The sequence below is a fragment of the Lampris incognitus genome, chromosome 10 (genome assembly GCF_029633865.1).
Source record: "Lampris incognitus isolate fLamInc1 chromosome 10, fLamInc1.hap2, whole genome shotgun sequence".
Classification (NCBI taxonomy): Eukaryota; Metazoa; Chordata; class Actinopteri; order Lampriformes; family Lampridae; genus Lampris; species Lampris incognitus.
The window spans coordinates 31,167,251-31,192,159 of NC_079220.1; the positions used below are offsets into that span (position 1 = coordinate 31,167,251).

General features: G+C 43.8%; 1 protein-coding gene across 1 annotated transcript in view; it reads left to right on the forward strand.

The window, feature by feature from the left end:
* Nucleotides 1-20,388, forward strand: part of eftud2 (elongation factor Tu GTP binding domain containing 2) — a 46,565-nt gene extending 26,177 nt beyond the window's left edge. Inside the window, exons 23-28 of the mRNA XM_056287408.1 lie at nt 5,852-5,939; nt 6,251-6,369; nt 9,839-9,933; nt 10,128-10,281; nt 12,621-12,728; nt 19,595-20,388. Coding sequence (XP_056143383.1) covers nt 5,852-5,939; nt 6,251-6,369; nt 9,839-9,933; nt 10,128-10,281; nt 12,621-12,728; nt 19,595-19,690 — 660 coding nt within the window. The 3' untranslated portion in view covers nt 19,691-20,388. The remainder of the gene's footprint in view (nt 1-5,851; nt 5,940-6,250; nt 6,370-9,838; nt 9,934-10,127; nt 10,282-12,620; nt 12,729-19,594) is intronic.
* Nucleotides 20,389-24,909: the final 4,521 nt, after the last annotated feature.

Below are 24,909 nucleotides of genomic sequence, written 5' to 3' on the forward strand. Positions count from 1 at the left end.
AAGAAATATTGACTATCAGTTTGCTACTAACAGGAAGAAATGGAAATGGATGATCCGCCGTGGCGACCCCTAACGGGAGCAGCCGAAAGTAGTAATAGTAGCTTGCCAAGGTCTACACCAAATGTTTAGAATGACACATTTCTTTGATACTGCAAGGCAGATTACAAGTATTCTGTGTTGGTAACTAGATGTAAAAGAAAGCTGGGCTTATTTAAGGCAGTGGTTTCAAACTTTTTCAGTCTGGCATCTTTTTCAAAATGTAAAATATTTCAGCCCCCCTCCCCCTAGGGCAGGGTTCCCCAATTAGTTTTCCCCAAGGGCCAAATCATGTCATGCTTGCCAAGCCAAGGGCCACAACGTCAGGTATTTTTTTTTTTTTTTTGCAGATGTTGTTGCTGCTATTACGATTATTATTATTATTATTATTATTAGTAGTAGTAGTAATAGTAATAATTTAGGCCTGGGATTCTTCTTTTAAATTTATTTCTAGTTTTTCCTCTTATCCCACCCGAATAACCCAATGGCATATGGCCGGAACTCTTGTCGAATAATTCCTCTGGCTCACGTTTCCACAAGAAGGAGATAGTCGTTACACCAGCTTCCTTCAAACTTGTGTCGGCTGCTCTTGCTATTTTACACGCTGAAGCCTCGCATGGATTGCATTTCCTTCAAGCTGCGAAGGAGACGTAGGGAGAATGCTTTCGGTTGCTTGGCTGCAGGCGCCCGGACGGGCCAGAGGGGTCATTGGAGAACGAACACTACACCAATCTACACCCACTATCCCTCGGGTAAGGGTGGTCTAATGAATGCCTTACCCCGTGGATGCTCTGGCCGTGACCGGTTACGGCGAGTCTGGGATACGAACCTCCCAGCCACATGACGAGCGGATTGCAAGAACGGTGGTTTATGCCGCTCGGCCATCAGAGCGGCAGGCCTGGGATTCTTAAAGAGAGACTGACATGCCCTTTATGAACACATTTTTTAACATTTGGAGTTTGAATCATAACCGAAAATAGATGTGGTTTTATGAATTCAAAGCTATTGGCTACTGTCTTCCTGACGTCCCCGCGCTACCGCTACCGTTCATGTCCGCTGACATGATAACTGACCAATAAACGTCGATTAATATCACAATTCAGTGAGTATTTTGACTTCATAACTCAGAATCTGTTACAAACAACAATAACACACAGATACGTGGATATAAAGTTTTTATTTTAGGGTTTTAAACATGAGCGGTAGCGCGGTGATGTTTGACATGGATCCAGTTATCAACAGCTCTCATACGTAGTATAGAGGCTGTGTAACCCTATATGCAAATTGACTGGTGTCTACATATTCACCGGCACAATTTGTCTTTGGACACCATCTACAGTCAATCACAGATCTCTCTCGAGTGGCTGCAGATGCGCTGTTTTGGCCACTGAATTTCTCCGTGGTCACATTCCAACTCGGAACATAGCCTGTCAATAGGAATTTTCAAATTTTGATGTCAGTATCACTTTAAAGCCTGTGTTGAGGGTCACACGAGAAAAAAATGCACTCTTAAAATATGTCCCAAACCAACCATATAATTATGGACAAGTGGACAAAAATAAATGCATGTTCATTCACCAATCAGTGAGAGTGAAAGTGACGGGATGATGCAAACCTTCTGATATCTGGCCTGTATGCTGTTGTGGCAAGCCTGAGGAACTGGCCAAGATGTGCATTGGAGAGTCTGTTTCTTTTCTGGTTCTTGATCGAGTTCATTGAAGAAAACGATGATCACATATGTATGTGGAGGGGAACCTTGTGAGTAGGAGCATTGCAATAGCTCTCATGGTTTTGAATCAAGCTTGGGGAACTACGTTGATCCAAAAGTCACTCACCCAAACATCTTTGTGTTGTGCTTTGAGCAAATCAGATGTTCCCATCTCCAAGACCTCCATCTGAAGAGTTGCCCTCTGTATGGAAGGTACCGGCCTTTTGGCCTCTGCAGTCCACTGGCTGTCAGCCAAAACGGAGAACATCTGTCTCATTAAGAAGAGGATGTTACCTGAGAGTTTAGGGGAGCTTTCAAACTGTTCCTTGAAGTTTTCTACCAGACTCGTCATGAAATCCTTCATCGCTGGATCCTCCCGCATTTCGTTCTTCTCGCAGTGCTCCTGCAGACGTGGAAAGTGCAACTTTCTCCCATCAATGTCTCTCTACAAAAGATTCAGCTTTAACTGGAAAGCTTCCACCACCTCGTACATGTCTGCAACAGTGTGGTTCTTGCCTTGTAATTGCAGATTGAGGCGGTTTAGATGAGACATGTCATACAAAAAAGAACATAAGCCATCACCTTATTGTCACTTAAAAACCTCTGATATTCTTGGGCTTTTTGGCTCTGCAGTCCGGATAAAAATGACACAAGCTCATCATGCAGTTTGCACACCCTCTCCAACACAGCCTTATGCTCAGCCAGCGAACATCATTATGCAGCAAAAGCTCCTTGTGTTCCGCTGACATTTCCTCCAACAATGCCCTGAAAAGGCGATGTTGCAAACTAGAACTCTCACGAATGAAATTTACCTGTCTCATCTCAGTATCCATCGCCTCTTTCATTTCCCCACATAGTTTATAGTGCACAACACTGATTTGTGAATAATGCAATGAAATGCTGAGAGTGCTGGGTTAACAGCGGCAAGCCTGCTCACCAAGCCCTTGTGTTGTCCCACCATTGACGGAGCCCCATCGGTTACAACGGACACAATTTGACTCACATCCAAACCATTCATCTCAAAGAACTGTGTTAATTCATTAAAGATGATTTCCACAGTTGTGTGCCCAGGCAGAGGAAGCAAACAAAGCACTTCTTCCCGAAAGATCTTCCCATCAAATAATCTTGTGAACACAGATAGCTGTTCCATATCAGTTCCGTCACAGGACAAGACTATGGCTAGTGATATGGTTTCTGCTTTTTTCAAATTGGTGAGTAGATTGGAAAAACACTCCTCCGCTAAAAGTTCTATTCTTCTTCTTGCCGTGTTAGCCGACAATGGCACCTGCTTTAATAGCTGCACAACCGTTTTCTTGTTTTTCCCATCAGGACTTAAAACTTCACCAAGCAAATCAATTGTACACTTTTTAATCAACTCGGCATCAGTGAATGGCTTCTTAGCTTTAGCAAGGTTCCATGAAACATGCAATGGTGCAGCTGTTGCATTCTCTTGTGCTGACGTTGATTTATAGATAGTAGAAAAGGAGTGCTTGTATGATGTTATATTTGCTATTTTTGTTGGCGGTGATCTGATTTTGTAGGGTAGTTGGCATTAAAACTGGCAGCATGCATATTATTGACGTGCCACTTTGCAGACAGCTATGGTCTGCATGGAAATCAAGCATGTCAATCTTACGTCAACGCGCGATCTACGGCATAGGTCAAGTGTACGGTGTGGGGTGAGGTCACAATAAAGTAGAACAAACACACTTTATTTCATATGTTGCACACTTTATGTCACAAATTATGACAGGTGCATTAGTGCCAATGGGTCGGCGTGGGCCAGACATTTGGCTCTCACGGGCTGGACCTTGCTCGTGGGCTTCTTATTGGGGTTCAGGGCATTAGGGGCAATTTGGGAATGACTTGGTTCGACCATTGTAGTGCATTTGCTGACATCTACAAGTTAAAAACCATGTAAAGGTTAAAACAGTACTATTGATAATTGCCGAGAACACGTTTTCGGTGGGTGTCGGACTCTGCCAAGGTTGTCCCTTGTCTCCTATTCTGTTTGTGATATTCATGGATAGGATCTCAAGGCACAGCCAAGGTGAGGAGTGTGTCCATTTTGGGAACCTCAGAATTGCATATCTGTTCTTTGCAGATGATGTGGCTTTGTTGGCTTCATCAGAACGCGAACTCCAGCGCACCCTGGGGCAGTTTGCAGCTGAGTGTGAAATGGCTGGGATGAGAGTCAGCACCTCCAAGTATGAGGCCATGGTTCTCTACCGAAAAATGGTGGATTGCCTTCTCCGGGTTGGGGATGAGTTGTTTCCTTAAGTGAAGGAGTTCAAGTATCTCGGGGTCTTGTTCATGATAGAGAGTAGGCTGGAGCGGGAGATTGACAGGCGAATTGGTGCAGCATCAGCAGTAATGCAGGTGTTGTACTGGACCGTTGTGGTGAAGAGGGAGTTGAGCCGGAAGGCAAAGCTTTCAATTTACCAGTCAATCTTCGTTCCAGCCCTCACCTATGGTCATGAGGTTTCGTTAGTGACCGAAAGGGTAAGTTTGTAGATACAAGCGGCGGAAATGCATTTCCTCCGTAGGATGTCTGGGTCAGCCTTAGGGTGAGGAGCTCGGACATCTGGAGGGAGCTCGGAGTAGAGCCACTGCTCCTTTGCGTCGAAAGGAGCCAGTTGAGGTGGTTCAGGCACCTGATTAGGATGCCTCCTGGGCGCCTTCCTTTGGAGGTTTTCCAGACACGTCCAACCGGGAGGAGACCCCGGGGTAGACCTAGAACTCGCTGGAGGGACTATATGTCCAATCTGGTTGGGGAATGCCTTGGGATCCCCCAGGAGGAGCTGGAGGGCGTTGCTGGGGAGAGGGACGTGTGGAGTGCCCTACTTAGCTTGCTGCCACCGCGACCCGACCCCGGAGAAGTGGCTGAAGATGAATAAATGAGTGAATATTGATAATTGTTAGTGCTGGCTCTGTCTGTCTGTCAATGCTAATAGATGTACTGGTACAACCAAATCAAACAAAGTCATTATTAATGGTATTATATGCAGCTGTGTTTATCCTGCTATGCTAACATCACAGCGTACCAAGACTAGCCTGCCATGTTTTAACCTTTACGTGGCTTTTAACCCTGTAGATGTCAGCAAACTCCCTAAACTCTGGGGTTTATAGTTAGTAAGATTTAATTAATCTTTAAACTTCATGAATTACCAGTATGACTTGGCTAGCTGTTTTCAGTCTCTTGATGTAAGCTTGAGGCGTTTCTCCATTCTACCGCCCATTTTGACCTGTCCTGGACAGTTGACCATGGAAATAAACTGGGTTAGACAATCGGTTAAAAATTCACCAAAAGCAAAAGGTCCTGGGTTAAAATCAAGCCAGGTCAAACGTTTTGATATGAAAGTTCAGTGGCAGCCTGAGTGTCTTGTCATCCACCATGGTGGTCACATAATTCAACCTGACACCTGTTTTTTTTTTTTTGTCTTTTTTTGTAACCCCCCTTTTTTCTCCTCAATTGTACTTGGCCAATTACCCTATTTTCCAAGCTGTCCCAGTCGTTGCTCCACCGAGGCGGGCTGCAGACTACCACATGCGTCCTCTGATACATGTGGAGTTGCCAGCCACTTCTTTTCACCTGACAATGAGGAGTTTTGCCATGGGGATGTAGCGCATGGGAGGATCATGTTATTCCCCCCAGTTCCCCCTCCCCCCCAAACAGGCGCCCCGACTGACCAGAGGAGGCTCTAGAGCAGCGACCAGGACACATACCCACATCCGGCTTCCCACCCGCAGACATGGTCAATTGTGTCTGTAGGGACGTCCGACCAAGCTGGAGGTAACACGGGGATTTGAACGTGACGCCTGTTTTTATAAAGCTGGAAAGTGACCGTCTCCAGGATGTGTACGAATGAGGTTTAGTGTGAACCACGTTCCTCACAAGATGGATTGGGGGACGTATATTGTATTATTAGTGGGTTGTGTTTGTGTGAGTGTGGATTGTAAGAGAGGAGGTTTTGAGCCACACCCACAGCGTGATTGATAGAGTGATTGTGGCCTGTGGGAAACCAACCTTTTGCTGTTGGACAGAATGGGACCACAGCTCTCCTAATTTACTCTCCATGTGTGTTTTACTTTTTGTTTCATATGTAGGTGGATAAGGCTCTGCTAGGCTCAGTCAAAGACAGCATTGTCCAAGGGTTCCAGTGGGGCACCAGGGAAGGGCCTCTGTGTGATGAGCGTAAGTGCTCACTTCTGCCACTAAAAACCACAGTACACACAAACAAACACACATACACACACCTCTGCCCTAGTGTACACATCTGCAAGCACTTGATATGCTCAATTAAGTTTGTATAGTTCATTTAAAAAACTGAATTAAATTCCAAAACTAGTTACTGCAGTTGTGTCGAATCTAAAAAAAGAAAGATGTTTCAAGCAGCTAGCTACCTACATTTACATTTTAAGGATTAGCCCAATTTCCCAGTTACAGTATGTTGAAAAAGTGTACTTATAGACGCACCCTTAATGAAGCCTCACTGTTCTCCTCAGCCATCCGCAACGTCAAGTTTAAGATCCTAGATGCAGTGATTGCTCAGGAGCCTCTCCACAGAGGAGGAGGCCAGGTCATCCCAACAGCCAGGAGAGTGGTCTACTCTGCTTTCCTCATGGTGAGCTCACCCCTTATTGTCCCTTCCCCCCGCCTCCATTACATCTCCTTTTTCCCCCTACAACTTTCCCTTTCATCCTTGCCTTCTTTAATGTTCCATTACCTTGATTACAGTCATGGATTCTGCTGACATGCCCTCTTTTTAATTGCAGTGTGATAACATTCCTCTCGGCTTTTTGGCCGCTTTCCTCATCTTCATCTGTTTGCCCTTTCATTAGTGCACCCATGGTCGTTATAAGTCCTGGCATCAACATGACATGGTATAGCTGTAGTATATATGTATATATAGTGTTTTTTTTTTCTTCTTTTTTTTCCCGGAAACCGTCAGTAGTGTTGATAAAGGTGCTCAACAAATGAGGAGCGGAATATTAAGTAAGATGTAGGGAAAACATTTTTTAATTTAATTTTTTTTTTAATTTCCCCCCTTTCTCCCCCATCTGGCCAATTACCCCGCTCTTTTTGAGCCGTCCTGGTCACTGCTCCACCCCCTCTGCCAAACCGGGGGGCGCTCTAACCGACCAGAGGAGTTGCTAGTGCAGCGACCAGGACAAATACCCACATCCAACTTCCCACCCGCAGACTCGGCCAATTGTGTCTGTAGGGATGCCCGACCAGGCCGGAGGTAACACGGGGATTCAACCCAGCGATCCCGTTGGTAGGCAATGGAATAGACCGCTACTGTACCCGGGCATGGAAAAAAACTTTAATATATAGCTGTACAAGCCTGTTTCGTGCGTCACACACTCATCAGCTGCCAAGTTGGCTATACATGGTTGTATAGCCAACTGTTCAGGAATTACAGCCAGTTTTATGTATGGTCACCCCATTTTCAGAGGATCAAAAGTAATTGGACACTTGACTAACAAGTGGTTTCATGGGCAAGTAAGACCTTTACCATCATTATTCCATGACAAATTAAGCAGATAAAAGGTCTGGAGTTCATTCCAAGTATTTACATTTGCATTTGGTAGCTGTTCATCGGAACTCTCAACATGAAGTCCATAGAGGTGTCAATACAAGTGATGGAGGCCATCATTAGGCTGAAAAAGCAAAGGAAATCTATCAGATGCATAGTTAACACTTCAGGAGTGGCCAAATCAACATTTTGGTACATTGTTAAAAAGAGAATGCACTGGCAAGCTCAGCAACACCAAAAGGCTTGGAAGACCACAGAACACATCTACAGTGGATGATCACAGAATTCCTTCCCTAATGAAGACAAACACATTCCCAACATCTAGTGAAGTCACAGACACTCTTTGACTGCAAAGGATTTTCCTCCAAACATTCAATATAATTGTTTTAATCATAGTTATGTTTGTTTTTCGGGTTACTTTTGAGCCTCGAAAATGGGGTGACCCTGTATATCCATGGCTGTAATTCCTGAACAGTTGACGCCATATTTTTATCCAACCCCTTAAATTAAAGCTGAAAGTCTACTCTTCAATCATATCTCAAATACTTCATGTCAAATCCACTGTGGTGGTGTACAGGGGCGAAATTACAAATATTGTGTAACTGTCCAAATACTTCCAGACCTAACTGTGTATTAGGGGCGGGGCGATACACAAATCTCACTGTTCGATATGTCTCATGATTCAGGGCTCATGATTTGGATTCAGTACGATACAGTGGATGCCTTGATAAGCAAGGGACAAAACACCATTGCAGTTCTCAATTTTTCATTTATTTTAAGAATTAGGCCCAACGTTTTGGCATTATCAAGGCATGTATTCAAACGTAATACTGGTAATAACTCGTAATACTTTGTGCAATCTTTTCTTGTGTAACACAATTGCTTTACTTTAAAACTTTAAACTTTAAAAACTACTAGAAAGACCAAGGCGTTTTGGATTTTCAAAGTTTAATAACTTTGTGGGGGAAAAAAGATACAGACCTGCTGCTCCCTGAATGCTCCTAAAATTGCAATTATTTGCATTAAAATGGGTTTTAGATCAATTGCACAAAAAAAAGTTATAAGTTCTGCCTAAAACAACCATGAGCGGTCAAAATGATCACGAGTAATTAGCGCGTCATCATGTGCTTCATGTCATTATTTATGACATGTGTTGGTCACATCATTTCCTTTGCAACATTCAGTTCTTTTTTTTACATTTCACATTTTATAGGCCTTGTTACGTTTGTTAGATCAGCAATATGTGTTTCCCGCTTTGTTTTTCAGGTAATATTTCCAACATGTCTGGGTACAGCCACCGTTTCAGATGCACCATGGCTACCACAGAGGTGTTGCAGTATTTACAGGCGTTGCACAGCGGCCATTTTAAATTGTTTGAAAAATAGTATTGTAATGATCATGGATGTGTAGACTCGCTTGCCTGTTGGCTAACGGGTGGGACCCTTTAGTCGACTGGTTAGCACAGTCGCCTGTGGTGCAGGCGATCCGGGTTTGCATCCCGGCTATGACAGATTCCCAGCTGCCTCCTAAATTTGCTACAGTATTAAAGTTGTTAAAACGTTAATTTTGGTGTCAGTCGTTTCCTAACAGACATACTAACATATATAATGCATTGATTTCTCAATTGGGTATTTATCTTGACAAAATATAGAGTTTAAAAATCGGCGGTCATTTTGACAGCCCATGGTCATTTTAGGTAGGAGTGAACCCTGGTCGTTCTAGTGTTAACACCAGAACACACAATCTCGCAAAATGGGGAGCATCTCGAACCATGAAGACCGTATCAAATGATTCGGCATTCTATCCAGTATCGTCCCACCCCCAATATATATATATATATATATATATATATATAGTCAGATAGATGTGGGGGGGGGGGTGGAAACTTTAATTCATTCATTCATTTAATGATGGACCCTCTCACCCACTTCTGACACCAATGTAACGAATTCGGGGGGGCAGCCCGGGAACCGCCGCAGCTGGAACGGAACCCGGGTCTCCCGCACCACAGGCGACTACATTAACCAGTCGACTAAAGGGTCCAACTCTTGAATTAAGTTAATATAATTCATTTAATTCAATTTTTAACTTTTAATTTTTCCTACGTCTATATTAATATTCCGTTCCTCATTTGTTGAGCACTTTTATCAACACCACTGATGGTTGTGAATACTTATGTACATGCAATATTTCAGTTTTTTATTTTTAATAAGTTTGCAAAAATTTCTACAAAACCTTTTTCGCTTTGTCCTTATGGGGTATTGTATGTAGATTGATGAGGAAAAAAAAGGAATTTAATCCATTTTGGAATAAGGCTGTAACATAACAAAATGTGGGGAAAGTGAAGGGGTGTGAATACTTTCCGGATGCACTATATATATATATATATATATATATATATATATTTTTTTTTGGGTGCACTTTTATAAACACCGCTGACGGTTTCTGGAAAAAAACAACAACTATATATATATATATATATATATATATATATAGCGCGTGGTGTGTGTGTGTATAGTCAACTGTGTAACAGTTGTGGTTCCTTATCCCCCAGGCCACTCCCAGGCTGATGGAGCCCTATTACTTTGTGGAGGTGCAGGCTCCAGCCGATTGTGTGTCTGCTGTCTACACAGTTCTGGCTCGAAGAAGGTTTGTCTGCAGTTGTTATCCTTTTCTTTTTTTGGGGGGGGGTGTTCACCTCAGGCACAAAATCCAAGGAATGAACTTGTGTTACCCAACTTTCTGTTAGGCTTCAAAAGTTGAGCTTCAAGCGCTGATAATGCTTAAACTGATTAGTTTTGTGATATACATATGATCTTGTTTTGCTATTTTCCACATGACAGAGGCCATGTTACCCAGGATGCCCCCATCCCAGGGTCTCCTCTCTACACCATCAAGGCTTTCATCCCTGCTATTGATTCATTTGGCTTTGAGACTGACCTTCGCACACATACTCAAGGACAGGCCTTCGCTCTGTCTGTGTTCCACCACTGGCAGGTACATTCTTTGTGTGCATTTGTGTGAATACATAATGTGGGCCCTTCAAATTAATGGCACTATGGTATCTCTAATTTTCGCACACATTCACAAAATCAAAGCAGCTTGCATTGTGACCAACTCTGTCCTCGTGTGTCGCTCTTGCTAAATTACTTCTGATGTACACGAGTGTTGAGTCAGCAAGTAATATGTGGTGTGCCCATCTCTGTCTTTCCCCTCCTTTTGTCTGAAGTGGGTGTTAATGTGTCACCCCTCTTTACGGCGTGTCAATGAAAATTAAGACTTCATTGAGCAGATTGCTTTTACCCATTATTTGCTGGAAGTAAAAATGATTTGCTTGGTTCAACATCTTTCTACTGAATCATTCGAAAAGACTAAAATTCACCGAATTACTGCCACATTATCCAGACTGCCAAGGACTTTCCCAGTGTTCTTAGGGTAAACGCAAGACAGGACATCAGATATATCACGCGTGCGTGTGTGTGTGTCTGTGTGTGTGAAATATATAATATCCCCTTCCATACAGTCCTTAATGACTGGTAAATAGCCTCAGTAAAACTGCAATAGTTTACATCTGGCAGAGTTTGCAATTCTTTCTGGATTATAACTTTGGCATGAGTCATTTGGTTTTCACAGCATGTTTCCTTTTCCCTGTAAAAAAGAACATCAGTCATTTTAACAATTTATAGCTTTCATATGATCTAGTGTATTCCAGCCTGTTTTTGTAAACAAAACGATTCCCTCGTGTCAGACTTGGGATGTCATCAGGCTGATACAATGCTTTGTGTTGAGCAGTGGAATGTGTTAGTATTTATATGAGCTTCTCCAGGGTAGTGATGTCAGTTCCCAAACAGAAAATGTACCCTTACTCCCAGAAATCTACCTCCAGGTGCTCTACCCAATGCCTATATCTTCTCTCCTCATCTCTTTCAACGGCAAAGATCCAGGATAAGTAGCTGGGTCTATGTTGTAGTTTTCTGAGTTCCAGCATTTTTCTGTTACTGAACATTGACTGGACTGTCCCAAACTACGAGGAAAATGTTCCACTGCAAGCTGAGGGAAAGGCAGTGTTTACACCGCTTTTTAAATTTCGATCATGTATTGCCAGTATTGTAATTTTAATGGTTTGATGTCAAATATAAAATTTTCCTTCTGGTTGAGTTGTTTTAATTTGTTCTACTGCATTACTTCTCTTGTGCGGAGGCTAGGTCTGGCCTTTAAAACAATTTAAAAAAAAAAAAACTCATCTAAAGTCACACATCTCCTTTCTGGACCATAGTAAACATTCTCCAACCAATCCTTCCACTGTCCCATCTATAGATGTGTATCATTCATCCATGACACATTGGAGGTGAAAGGCTAGTCATCAAGATAACAGATTTAAGAAATAATTTTAGAAGCCTATTCTCTAAGCTTATTATGCATAGATGTAGTGCTGGTCACAAACTGAAGGAGGGAAAGTAACTTATTGTCACTTATTATGTCCCTTATTTTTATTATTATTATTATCCATCCATCCATATTATCCAAACTGCTTATCCTGCTCTCAGGGTCGCGGGGATGCTGGAGCCTATCTCAGCAGTCATTGGGCGGCAGGCGGGGGACACCTTGAACAGGCTGCCAGCCCATCACAGGGCTGCTTCAGTTTATAAGACCAGTAAATGGCCAATTTATCTACCGGGTTTTGCTACGTTACTCACTCAGCAAAACCCCTCACCGATTGGCCCCTCGACTCAATATTGTTAAAAAAGGAATAAATCAACCAGCTTAATTTGTTTTTCAAAATTGCAGCGACAGTATTTAGCATCTCGGTAGCCTTTGTGTTAGCTATTTGCTTCAGAAAGCAACCAACAGTTGCACCCCTCACTCCCCTACAACTGAGCCTATCCAGTCGATTAATTCAATTTCACTTGCTGTTGTACTGTTTAAAAAGAAAAAAAATCTGAAAGTATCCCTGAACACAAGATAAACGAAAAACTCGAAAATAGATATAACCTGGCCAACCAACTCGGACGTTCCGTAGTCGAGTCTATGCAGTTTTAAAGGCTATGTAATTTCAAGTGTAATTTCTTCTTCTGGATTAATCATTATTATTATTATCTTATTATTATTCTTACTATGTCACTTATTCTCATCATGTTGGTAAAAGTGCTCCTGACTCTGCAACAAAAGGAAAGACTTGCAAATGATTCAGGTATTTGCTGAAGGAGATGCATTCTAGAAGAAGTATCCTCTTGATCAGTTTGACCCTCAAATCTGACTCGTTACATCTTATGTTGTAGTCTTGCTGCCAATTAAGTGCTCCCCCCATGACATGACTGATGCTTGTTTTCTTGTAGATCGTGCCCGGTGACCCCCTTGACAAGAGCATTGTGATCCGGCCTCTGGAGCCACAGCCAGCCCCTCACCTGGCGAGAGAGTTCATGATCAAGACCCGCAGGCGCAAGGTGAGCTCTTAACATTTTGTTCCTGTGCACTCTTTTCTGTTTGTGTCAGGTCTTGTTCACACCTAACGTGTGTTGCAGTTGAAACGAGCTCTGGTGCATTTCTCCATTTAATGAGTTTGTTTGGGCAGGTGTGAAGTCACTTGAACTCTGGTACAGCTCAAACAACCATACCAAGACCGCCTGAAAAGTTGGGTCTCGGTCTGCTTCCAAGTGAACTGAGATGCAGTTCGTTTGTGGTGTGAATGCTACCAGTACCAAAGTCAGGAAACCATGAAAAAATTAACAGCAGGATTTTCTGAAAATGAAGGATTTTGCCTCATCATCTGTCCATGTTTTTGTGCTTTTGTTTGCAATGTCCAATCACTGTGATTTAATATTTGATGAAACCTTGAATGACCAAAACATCACATGCTTTTACTTGGCTAATAACCATAACGTGTATTTTTATATGGACAGAGATTTACGCTTTCCCCCTCATTTGTGGGGTTGGGCATCGAGAACCGGTTCCAAGTTAGTCGGTTCCAAAATTATGATTCCAGTGGCATCATTAAGAAATTTTAATTTGAATTCTGCTTGTCAGTTCCTATACAGGTTTCACTCATGCTAGTTTCAGTTTCAGTACCAGGACCTGCTTGTCCATCATTGTGGCTGCGCTTGTAGTCATGCGAGTTGAATGCACGCATATCTTCCTATCTCCTAAGCTCCACACTGATGCTCTTTCTATACTGGATGACGCTGCGCTAAGTGATACTTTTTGTTTTGTGGGAAGATCAATATGAGTACTGAGCACACAAGTCTGGGTAGAGCCATGTGCCATCATCGACCGAAAAAAAAGCTCAAAAGCGTGGCTTCATTTTGTTCGAAAAAATGAGAGGTTGGGACAGCACAATACTTGTGCCAAACTTGTTTCGTGCAAGAGAATGCACTACTAACACGACAAAAACATCTTCGCCAGCATGGTACACAAATCAGTGAGTGTACAGTGTTTGACATGTTGCGCCGGTCACCCTTTCCCTCACATGCCTCGTCCTCCTCAGTCAGCCCTCAGCTGACGGCAAGCACCTCGTCGCCATCAGGAAAGTGAAAATTAAATAGCGTTTTTCTTATTCTTAACTGTGAGGCAGCACACTAGCAATACTTTATTGTGTTGCTAAAAATGTGTTAAAGTTGTGCCTATACAGTGTTTTTTCGTAGATCTACGTTAGACAGGCGTACCTGTTTCTCTCTCATCAAAACCCACATGGGCTGCAGCTCCCTAAGCTGTAAATTAATTGGTTTTTAAACTGTTGCCGTGTTGTCATTTCAACAGTTTGAAGTGTTATAGTTACAGTACAGTACAGTGAATGAGAAAAGAATGAATAGATTATTATTGAATCATATCGTTTAATAACAGCAACCAAATGAAACTGTTTGAAAGTAATTTACAGGTTCCGTAAACTGTATGAAGTCAATTGTGAATATAAATATGACTTTTATAAAGGTTTTTGAAAAAAAAAATTTTCTGTGAAATAAGCATGTGGCCTGTTTTGACCTTGCACCTCAAAGAATCAGAATTTAGAATAGTTAAGAAATGAATTGTACTAAATCTCACGTAGCTCGGGCAAATAAACAGGGTGGGGGGGCCTTAATACTTAAGTCTATTTTCAATTTAACTTCTAAACTTGAATCTAAATTTCAATTTTTTGAGGCTCTTATTCTATGTCCATATCCCTCTATACTCTGATGGACCTCCTGGCCCTTACTCACTATTTTTCTTGGTATAATTTGGAGAATTCATCTCAGGTCTTGTTACGCATTCTTTTTAAAAAAAATAATTTTTCCCCTCTTTCTCTCCCCGATTGTACTTGGCCAATTACCCCACTCTTCCAAGCTGTCCCGGTCACTGCTCCACCGCCTCTGCCGTTCCAGGGAGGGCTGCAGACTACCACATGCCTCCTCCAATACATGTGGAGTCACCAGCCACTTCTTTCCACCTGACATTGAGGAGTTTCACCAGGTGGATGTGGTGTGTGGGAGGATCACGCTATTCCCCCCAGTTCCCCCTCCCTCTGAACAGGCAACCCCGACCGACCAGAGGAGGCACTAGTGCAGCGACCGACCAGGACACACATCCACATCTGGCCTCCCACCCGCAGACATGTTGAATTGTCTCTGTAGGGATAACCGACCAAGCTGGAGGTAACACGGGGATTTGATCTGGTGATCCTGTGTTGTTACTCGTTCTTTTTTTTCAATTTTCCCCCTTTTTCTCCCCAATTGAATCTGTACCCCGCTCTTTTTGAGCCGTCCCTGGTTGCTGCTCCACCCCCTCTCTGCCGATCCTGGGGGGGGGCGCCCCGACAGACCAGATGAGGTGCTAGTGCAGCGACCAGCACAAATACCCACATCCAACTTCCCACCCGTAGACATGGCCAATTGTGTCTGTAGGGACGCCCGACCAAGCCGGAGGTAACACGGGGATTTGACCCGGCGATCCCGTGTTGGTAGGCAATGGAATAGACCACTACGCTACCCAGACGCCTCGTTGTTACTCATTCTGATAAGAATCTAATTCTTGGTGATTTCAATGTTCATCCGAATAAGGCTGATCATCCTCTAAGTGAAGCCTTTTTGGTGCTTGTTGATACTTATGGGGTTTGCTCAGTTTGTTCAACAGTCGACTCATTACAGTGGTAACACCCTTGATTTGATTTTATCTAAAGGGATAGCTGTTTCTGATCTGACTGCCTTGCCAACCACATCTGCTGTGTCAGATCATTTCCTCATTTAATTTGAAGCATTAGTGGCCTGTCCTGTTAATTTCAGCACAGATGTAATTATCACTCGCCACATTGGTCTGTCCACTGTAGCTGCACTTGGCCAGCAGCTGCCTGAAGTCTTGGCTCCATTCATTGTAGAGACAGACTCTGTTGAAAATCTCACTAGTGTCTTAAATGTGGCCCTCTCTAGTGTCCTTGATCCAGTTGCACCTCTCACTACCAGAGCTAGGTGACTAAAGAGACCTACACCCTGGTTTAATGATGAGACACGTGCTCTTAAGCGGGCCTGCAGGAGAATGTCAATGGCAAAATTCACGGCCCATGGGTTTCTAGACTTTTCTGCAATTAGGTTGATGAGATCATAAACACAATTAGTTCTTCAACTCCAGCTACTCCTGCAGATCCTGTCTGACCAAATTCATATCTATACAATGAGTCTCTGACAGTCCCAGTTATTACAGCTTTTGAGACTATCACTCTTGATACTTTGACTAAGTTCATGTCAGTTTCTAAACCAATTGCCTTGACCCCGTACCAGCAAAACTTTTTAAAGGCCTCTGCCCTTTTCTGCGACCTACAATGCTAGACATTGTTAATTTATCACTTACTACCGGCATTGTTCCAAGCAGTTTCAAGACAGCTGTGGTTAAACCGCTACTTTAAAAAAAAAAAAACGCACCTCGATCCAGGTTCTCTTAATAACTACCAACCAGTCTCTAAACTTCCATTCTTTTCTAAAGTACTAGAGAGAGTTGTGTATCAACAACTTTCGGCCCATATAGAAGAAAACCATCTATATGAACCTTTTTAGTCAGCTTTCAGGCCCTGTCGCTCCACTGAAACTGCTCTGACCAGAGTGGTGAACAATCTTTTACTAGCTATGGACTCAGACTTCACCTCTGTGCTTCTACTGTTGGACCTCAGTGCAGCCTTTGACACCATCAATCACTGTATACTATTAGACGGATTGAATTTGTAATTTTTGTGTCTCTGGTTTAGCTCTCTCTCTCTTGGCTTAAATCCTACTTATCTAGAAGGACACATTGAAATTCTCTGACATTAAATAAGTCAGGGCTCAGTTCTTGGGCCTCTACTTTTCTCTCTTTATATTTCACTTCTTGGCCAAATTATACGCAGTCATGGAATAAATTTACATTGCTATGCGGATGATACTCAGCTGTATGTGCCTATAAGGGCTGATGATCAAACTCAAATGACTAACTTAGAGGCCTGCTTGGCTGTGAAAAAGTTGATGTCACTATGTTTCCTGCGTTTAAATTCGGTTAAAACTGAGATGGTGGTAGTGTGTAGCATGAGACGCAGACACCAATTTGATCAAGTAACAATAACATTCAACAACTCTGTGATCACACAAAGTATGGCAGCCGAAAATTTTGGTGTTTTCCTAGCCTTTCTTTTGATAAGCACATTAAAGAAATCACCAAGACTGCCTTTTTTTCACTTATGTAACATAGCTAAAAATCGGTGTTTCCTGTCCATGGCTAACACACAGACTCTAATACATGCATTTGTTTCATCCATACTTAATTACTGTAATGTTCTGTTTTCAGGTCTGCCACATTCTGGTACTAAAAGTCTTCAGATGGTTCAGAATGCTGCTGCTAGAATCCTAACTAAATCTAGGAAGTTTAACCATATTACACCAATTCTTGCCTCCCTTCCCTGGCTTTCTATCCATGTTAGATCAGACTTCAAGTTGCTTCTACTGACTTATAAAATCCTAAATGGGCTTGCCCCATCTTACCTGTCTGATCTCCTTAAACCGTACATTCCATCTCGAGCTCTTCGCTCTCATAATACAGGGCTCCTGTGTGTACCCAAAGTTAAGAAGAAGTCAGCTGGTGGCAGGGTCTTTCCCTATCTGTCCCCGTTCTTGTGGAATAACCTGCCTGCTGTCATCAGACAATCAGAGTCTGTTGAGTTATTTAAATCCAAACTTAAAACTCATCTTTTTGCGTTAACATACTATTAATTGCCTTTAAATTGAGTGCTTCACAACCTGTACTGCATGGCGGGTCGGTTTCTCGTTTCAATGAATTTACCAACCACTGTTCTGCTGACAAGTTTATAGAGTATAGATTATTGACTACTGCAAACTGTTCTCTTCTCTCACATGCCTTTTCTCTCTCTCTGAATGATGTCTTTTCCTTTATCTTCTCCTGTGTATGTGAATGGTGTGATGTGAGTCTCCCCTGTGTGCATGTGTAGTCTGTCCTCCTGTCAGGTCTACATGATGATGGTGGTCATGTGGTTCAGGTCCTGGGCTGTTCCGGTGGCGTCTGGACACTGCTTGGCATCCTCCTCATATTCTTCATATATGTTATAATTCCATTATAATCTGTTATCCTTTCAATGTTGTATTCTGTAAGTTGTGTAATTGTCTTTTCTACTACTACTACTTTTGGCTGCTCCCATTAGGGGTTGCCACATCGGATCATCCGTTTCCACCTTTTCCTGTCTCTGCATCTTCCTCTGTCACACCAGCCACCTGCATTTCTTCCCTCACCACATCCATAAACCTCCTCTTTGGCCTTCCTCTTTTCCTCTTCCCTGGCAGCTCCATATTCAACATCCTTCTCCCAATATACCCAGCATCTGTCCTCCACACATGTCCAAACCATCTCAATCTTGCCTCTCTTGCTTTGTCTCCAAATCGTCCAAACTGAGCTGTCCCTTTAATATACTTATTCGTTTTTAGTTGTGTCTTTTCTCTCTCTGAATGATGTCTTCTCCTTTCTCTTTTTCTGTGTGCGTGATGCTGCTTGGCATCCCCCTCTTCGTATTTTTTTCTTATATATATTATAAATCCATATAATTTTGTTATCCTGTTTCAATGTTATATCCTTCTCTCACTAAGATGTGCGAAAAAAATTTTTTTTTAACATGGTGATGGTGATCGCATGGCTTGGGTCCTGGACTGTTCCGGTGGCATCTGGCCACTGCTTGGCATACTGTGCATCATATTCTTCAACAATTTTATAATTCCATTATAATTCTGTTATCTTCTTTCAATGTTGTATTCTGTAAATTGTGTAAACACAACATCCATTGCACGTTGTCCGTCTTGGGAGAGAGATCCCTCCTCTGTTGCTCTCCCTGAGGTTTCTTCATATTTTTCTTCCTGTTAGAGGTTTTTTTTTTTAGGGTGTTGTTCCGTATCCAATGTGAAGATCTAAGGACAGGATGTTGTGTTGCTGTGAAGCCCACTGAGACAAATTTGTAATTTGTGATTTTGGGCTATACAAATAAAATTGACTTGACTTGACAAACGGTAAGCCTTTGCGAGACCATGTGGGACAGATTTATGGTGTCCGCTCTTTACAGCTTACCAGTGTAAAAAGGAATTGAGTTTTGATAAAATGCATATTGGCCATAACTTGACACATTTATATCTTGACAACTTATAATATGCTTGAAAAACAGTTCAGAAAATGAATCAATATAGGCATGACTAATGGTGGATGAGCTGCTTTCAGATATTTTAACTGTATTTTTTTTTGGCTGAAGAGCTTGTCAGTTTCACACCAATCAGACTGCTGTATGAGAGAGCAGACATGTTTAAACAGAGAGTACCAGAGAGTATTATTGGATAATATCAAATCAATCATTTAATGTTTAAATAAAGAAACATGTAATTTCGTTATTGTGTTTCAAACTGTGGGACATCGTCTAATGTGTGGGATGGCTAGGTTGAGAAAGGGTCAAAATGTTGTGCAGTACAACATGACGCAGGATGCCTGGCCACTCCGTTTGTAACGTTAACAATACAAGAACAAATCCCAGCAGTCATTTTTTTTCCAGCAGTCATTTTTGCATGTCTTTAGATCCTGAAGTACTCAGCAGGATACACTGTCACCAAATCTAACCAATGAAATTAGTTATCAGTTGGTCAGACTGATCCGTGATTCATTTGCAAGAAAAGACAATGTTAACCCAACTCGGGCCAAAATCAAAATTCAACAAGATAATTTTTTCACCAGTTGGTGCGGACCAAAGAACCAGGCTGGAGGTGTGAACCCAACCTCAGACGTCCTAGAAATTCAGTGTTTTACATGTTGTTGTTTTTTTTGTCTGTTTCCCCGACAGGGTCTTAGCGAGGATGTAAGCATCAGTAAGTTCTTCGACGATCCTATGTTGTTGGAGCTGGCCAAGCAGGACGTGGTGCTGAACTACCCCATGTGAACGGCCCCATGCTGAGGTAGCCAGAAGCCATGCCAGTGCATCTTCCACCACACATCAGCACTGCAACGGACACTTCAACTTCCTCTGGTCACAGCGCACCCATGCCATCCTGTGTTTTTGTTTCTTTTTCCTGTTTCTTTCTAGAATTTGTATCCCCCCCCCTTTTTTTTTTTATTTGGAGCATTGTAAGAACCAGAGTAGCAACATAGCAGCACAGAAGGCACAGAAAGTTTGCCTTCATCAGCGTTATAGATGTGGTTTGGGCAGAACAAGTCTTATTTTGGTTTTTCAAAGGCTTCACTATTCCATCATCTCATCTCCCTCTTTGTAATAGGACTCATGAAACCAACCAGTGGTAGCAGAAGGGTGACAAAAGGGCGATCCTGTTCTTTCATTCCTGTTTGATGGGTGATGAAACAGTTGAGGTGCAGACCCGTGGTTCAGTAGAGCTCATGCAGCCTTCCCCTTCAGTTTCTTATGGAAAGCTGCTTCTCATAGGGCGGTCCACAGCAATCACTTAGTGTGAAAAGGACCAGTAATGGATAAACATGGCATGTGTCACAATTCATTTCTATCTTGTGTTTTTTATATGTACAAATAGATAACTTAGAAGGCCTTCCTTTTTCTTTTCTTTTTTTTAATGAAATTTGATTTTATTGATCTGATGTATGAATGTTTAAATTAAAAAAATGTTGGTGTCATCCAAGTTCCTCTGTTGCGTGTGTGTGTTTTTTTTTCACTAAATATTTATAGGAAACACACACACATTGCCCCTTCATATGCTGACTTTACAGCCTTGTGTAGTTATATTGAACTACACACACCAGTGGGGTTCGGGGCACTTAAGCGTGCTTGGCATTTACTTTGTAAGATGTAATTCTGTTACTACGAGTTGAGCACAGCGCCAGGTTAAGGTTTTGCTGAAAGTCTGAGTGATTGACATGTCAGTGTGGAAGTGCGGTGTGGGCAGCGGCTGATGGATGGGCTTATGGATAGCTGTAGACAGGCAGAGAAGAAGCAACGAGTTGAGTCACATGGCCTTCTGCATAGGAAAAACAAAAAGCGGGAGTGATGGAGCATACTGAGGGAGATGTCTGGAGGAGAGCTCCTAGAGTTGCAACTAGTTGTCAACATTAAGTCTTTAAACAGTGGAGAAAAGCAGTGAAGGTGCTGCTCAGTGCCTGTTAAGAGCTGGGTCCAAATCAGGAACACTTCATTTGTCACTTCCGTTCATGAAACGAAATATCGTCTCCCCAGTCCACAGTAGTGCAACACAAAGACAAAAACACGTCCAAAAACTACAAATAACTTAAAGAACACACTGTCTTAACACATTGTGTTCAAGAACACAAGTTCCCGCCAGGATGACTGTCGGAACTGCCGGGCCGCGGGGGCTAGCAGTTAGCTTAGCCTGCCCCGCTTCCGCGTCCTATCAGACCGCCCTCGGTGCTTCCTCCTCGGGGGCAGCTCCAGGCAGGGGGCCGTGGTCGTTGGGCCCACAGGACGCAGCAGACCAGGCTCCCCCAGCCGATCTAACGCCGGCTCTCCCAGCCAGACGTCCCCGACACACCACAGCTAACGCCGGCGAGGCCGCCGCCAGACCGCCCTCGGTGTTATCGGAACTCCCGGGCTGCGTGAGCTAGCAGTTAGCTTAGCCTGCCCCGCTTCCGCATCCTGTCAGATGGACAGGAGTTTCTTTGGAAATTGGTGTCTCTTATTTGCAATGCCCATACACACCATGCATAACAAGTTTATAAAAAAAAACACAACAACCAGTGTGTTTTCATGCAATGGAGAAATGACTCGCAGCCTTCTAGTATTTAGGAAAGTGTCTGGATTCGCTTCATACTCCATAGTAAGGGGCCTTGGCTGAGGGAAGCGGAGTGGCAGCCCACAGCTCTGTGATTAGCTCCCTGAGTTATGATGACTTTCCTTGATGTGCGAGTCTGTCACACCTTGAGAAACCTCTGACATTTGAACGGTTCATATCACTCACAACTGACAACGGCAGCGACGTACCCGGAGGGAGGGAGGGAGGCGGTGGTCTGGGGCTGAGGATGAGGGGGGGACAGCCATGGCTATAGTTGTTTTGACATTTGGACAGAATGTCAGTACAAATGTCGAGATGGGGAAGTTTATTATTATTATTATTATTATTATTATTATTAGAAACGAGTAGATAGCGATGAGGGATACTTTGCCCTTTTCAACACACGAGGGGACGTAGAAATCAATCGCTTTAACAATCATTGTGAACACGCGCAGCTTTTGTTAGACTGTACATTTTAGCACGTTACGGTACCGACACACTGTGGGTGTTTTCCAAGGCTTGGTTTTGCGATGCCCACCTCCACTTCGAAGACATCTGTTCCGATAGGATGTGATCTGTCCATGTGTTAAACGCGTGTATTCGGATGATGTGGTCCCATTACCCTGCCCCCCATGCTGGCGTGAGCTGTGATGGTGCGTGGTCGTGGGCAGCGAGACGGATGGCAGCGGTTCCTGCCGGTCTGAACACAACGCCCTGGAGCGTTCGCTGCAATCTGTGGACCCTGTGCTAAATATAGAGAGGAAGCAGGACTACCTCGCTAGGGCCTGCTGGGGGGCCCTCCTGCAAGACAGGCCTTGCTCCCATCCTCCCAACTCATCCGGTCTCAACCACCTCTGTTCTTTTATCATTCCGTCTCCTGCAATCTCTCTTCTGCATTCTTTCTGTCCCTCATCTTGTCCACTCATTTTTGCGTCTACACACCTCTCTCACATCAATCATCAGTACACTCGAAAGTAAAGTGGAGATTTTAGAGTTGAAATAAGCCTTCAATCAATGTCATGCTTCAAAAAAACAAAACAAAAAAAGCAAGGATACAAAGGTTGTGCATGACTCAAAGTCAGATCTGAATGTCTCCTCTCTGTATCTATTTTACTGCAGAGCATTGAATGCAAACTGACATTCCTCAATCACCTTCAAACGGTCAGCTGTAGCATAACCTACGGACACATGAGGGCGCCGTCTCCGCCCGACGGGTCAGTGACAAGTTGAGGTCCGGCAAGGTCGGTGCAGCAAGCGAATGAGACAAAAAAAAAAACCCCAAAAAAAAACCCCGCCACCACATGACTGACTGTGACTCCCGCACCCTGGGGGCCCTAATGGACCCACAGCACTGAATCATCATCTAATCACAGAGATCAGGGGATCTAGAGGTCAATCCACCCCATGTAGCCCACGGGCTGACTGAGGCTGCACAGCACATATGCAAGGGTGCCTGAAAGTGCTTCAGACTTTTTGGGGGGGGGGTGGCTGGAGGAATGTGTGCAATAACCCCTTTAGAACAATCAAGCTTCAAGCTCAAAGCGCTTATTTGCCAAATGAGCCATATGTGTTCCTTTGCCCGGGGCCTTCCGCAAAAGCAGATTGAGACCAGACCCAGACCCTCACATAGCGTACTGGCTGAGCTGGTAGCAAATGCTCAGCACCTTGGAATGGATCTCATCTTTCCCTCTGACTTCTACACAAAAGGCTACGGAACAAGGTGACCTAATCTACTGAAGGGACTCCCAATGGAGATCCAGTCATTTCCCCGGAATATGGTTTGCGGCCTGGTGAAAACCCGTCATGCTGTCTTACATGGTCATCAAACCGTCTCAATTCTCTTTTCCCGTAACAGGTTGAACCCATCAACGTTGTACTGGGTCCAATCTTTCTGTGGGCGCTCACTAATGACAAGTAAAAAGCAATGGGATTCTCTCGCCTGCTTTCTGGGCGCCCTCACAGACCGGACCTGACCAATCCCAAGACCCTGTCCTGATTTAAAGGGAGAGTCATCAGGGAGGAGTAATTGTGGAACCCAGTTTGTAATCAAGCTCCATTGAAACTGCCCCATATGACAGAAGGCCCATCAGAACTGAGCCAAGATTCCTGACTGAACTTTATTCTCCATGTGTGTCTTGTAATGGGGGAATAGAGCGAAGGGACAGTCAACGCTGCTGTAGACACTCCCAGGCTCCAGCAGGTGATTCACCCAGGTAGCCTTCAGAACTAAAGGTAAGGCATGAAGTCACTGGGTATTCAGGTGATGTATGATGATCGTACAAATGTCCTATTAGATTAATTGCCAGTGTCAAAAATGGAACCTCACGGACTCATTTCTACCCCTCTGGCGGTGACATTAACATACACATATGTTGTGGCGTGGCGTTAACACAGCGTTTATTCGCATGTGCATGAATAACATAATTCGTGCGCATAACGTGACCACGTTAATTCGGTCCACGCTGGCTGCGAAACTGAAGGCTGAACGGTGCAGATGTGCGCGGTAGCGACGCGTGGAGAGAGCGCGGCCCCGCACGTCGGGAGATGTGTAACCGGCTGCTGTGTTTACTCCGCAGAGACGCGTTGATAGGAGGGCTCTGTGTCAGAACCCCCCGCCGTCCCCCCGCCGGGTCCCCCTGCCTTCGGCGCCTCTTGTCAGCCGCGCCGTGACAATGCCGCACGCCGAAAAGACCGATCGCCACGGTAAATCCGAGAGGAGGATCACGACGAACTTGGGTGGACCGGCATCCGCTACCACCACCACCACTACTACCACTACTACTACTACTACTACTACTACTACTACTATCCACTCCTCCGAAGATGAGGGACTCCATGGACAGCGCTGAAGACATATCGTACGTGTGAGCGACACAAAAAAAAAAAAAATCCGCATCAAAATAGGATCAACAAGTCAGCGAGATATGAGCGAGATAGCTCGCAAGCTTGGTCTAAGCAGCTGATGCGGCCGCTCCTGCCAGGGGAGCATCTTCATGACGACCCGTGCCAAAATGGACAGGCTGCTGTCTGGCGTCGTTGTTACAGAATGGCCCTATAGGAATGTTGGCACTGCTTTTACGCAGCAGACCACATAGTGTCATCGGCAGCCGTGTTTACAGCCAGAGTAGTCCGGTTCGTCGTGGACTGGTTCGCTCGAACAGAAATGCTATAAGGTGAAACAGCGTTGTTGTTCGACTGGTTCCTCCGGAGAGAAAAAAGTGGAACCGACATCGACGGCAGAATCAAGTTTGGACCTCAACAAGTCCAAAACGACAGTTATCACAAGGGACAACATATATATCTGAAAGCATCTCCACAGACTCGCAGAGCGGTAAGGCTTCCTCCTCCGCATGTTGCAATGTTATTTTATTTTAACATATATACATATACATACATACATATATATATA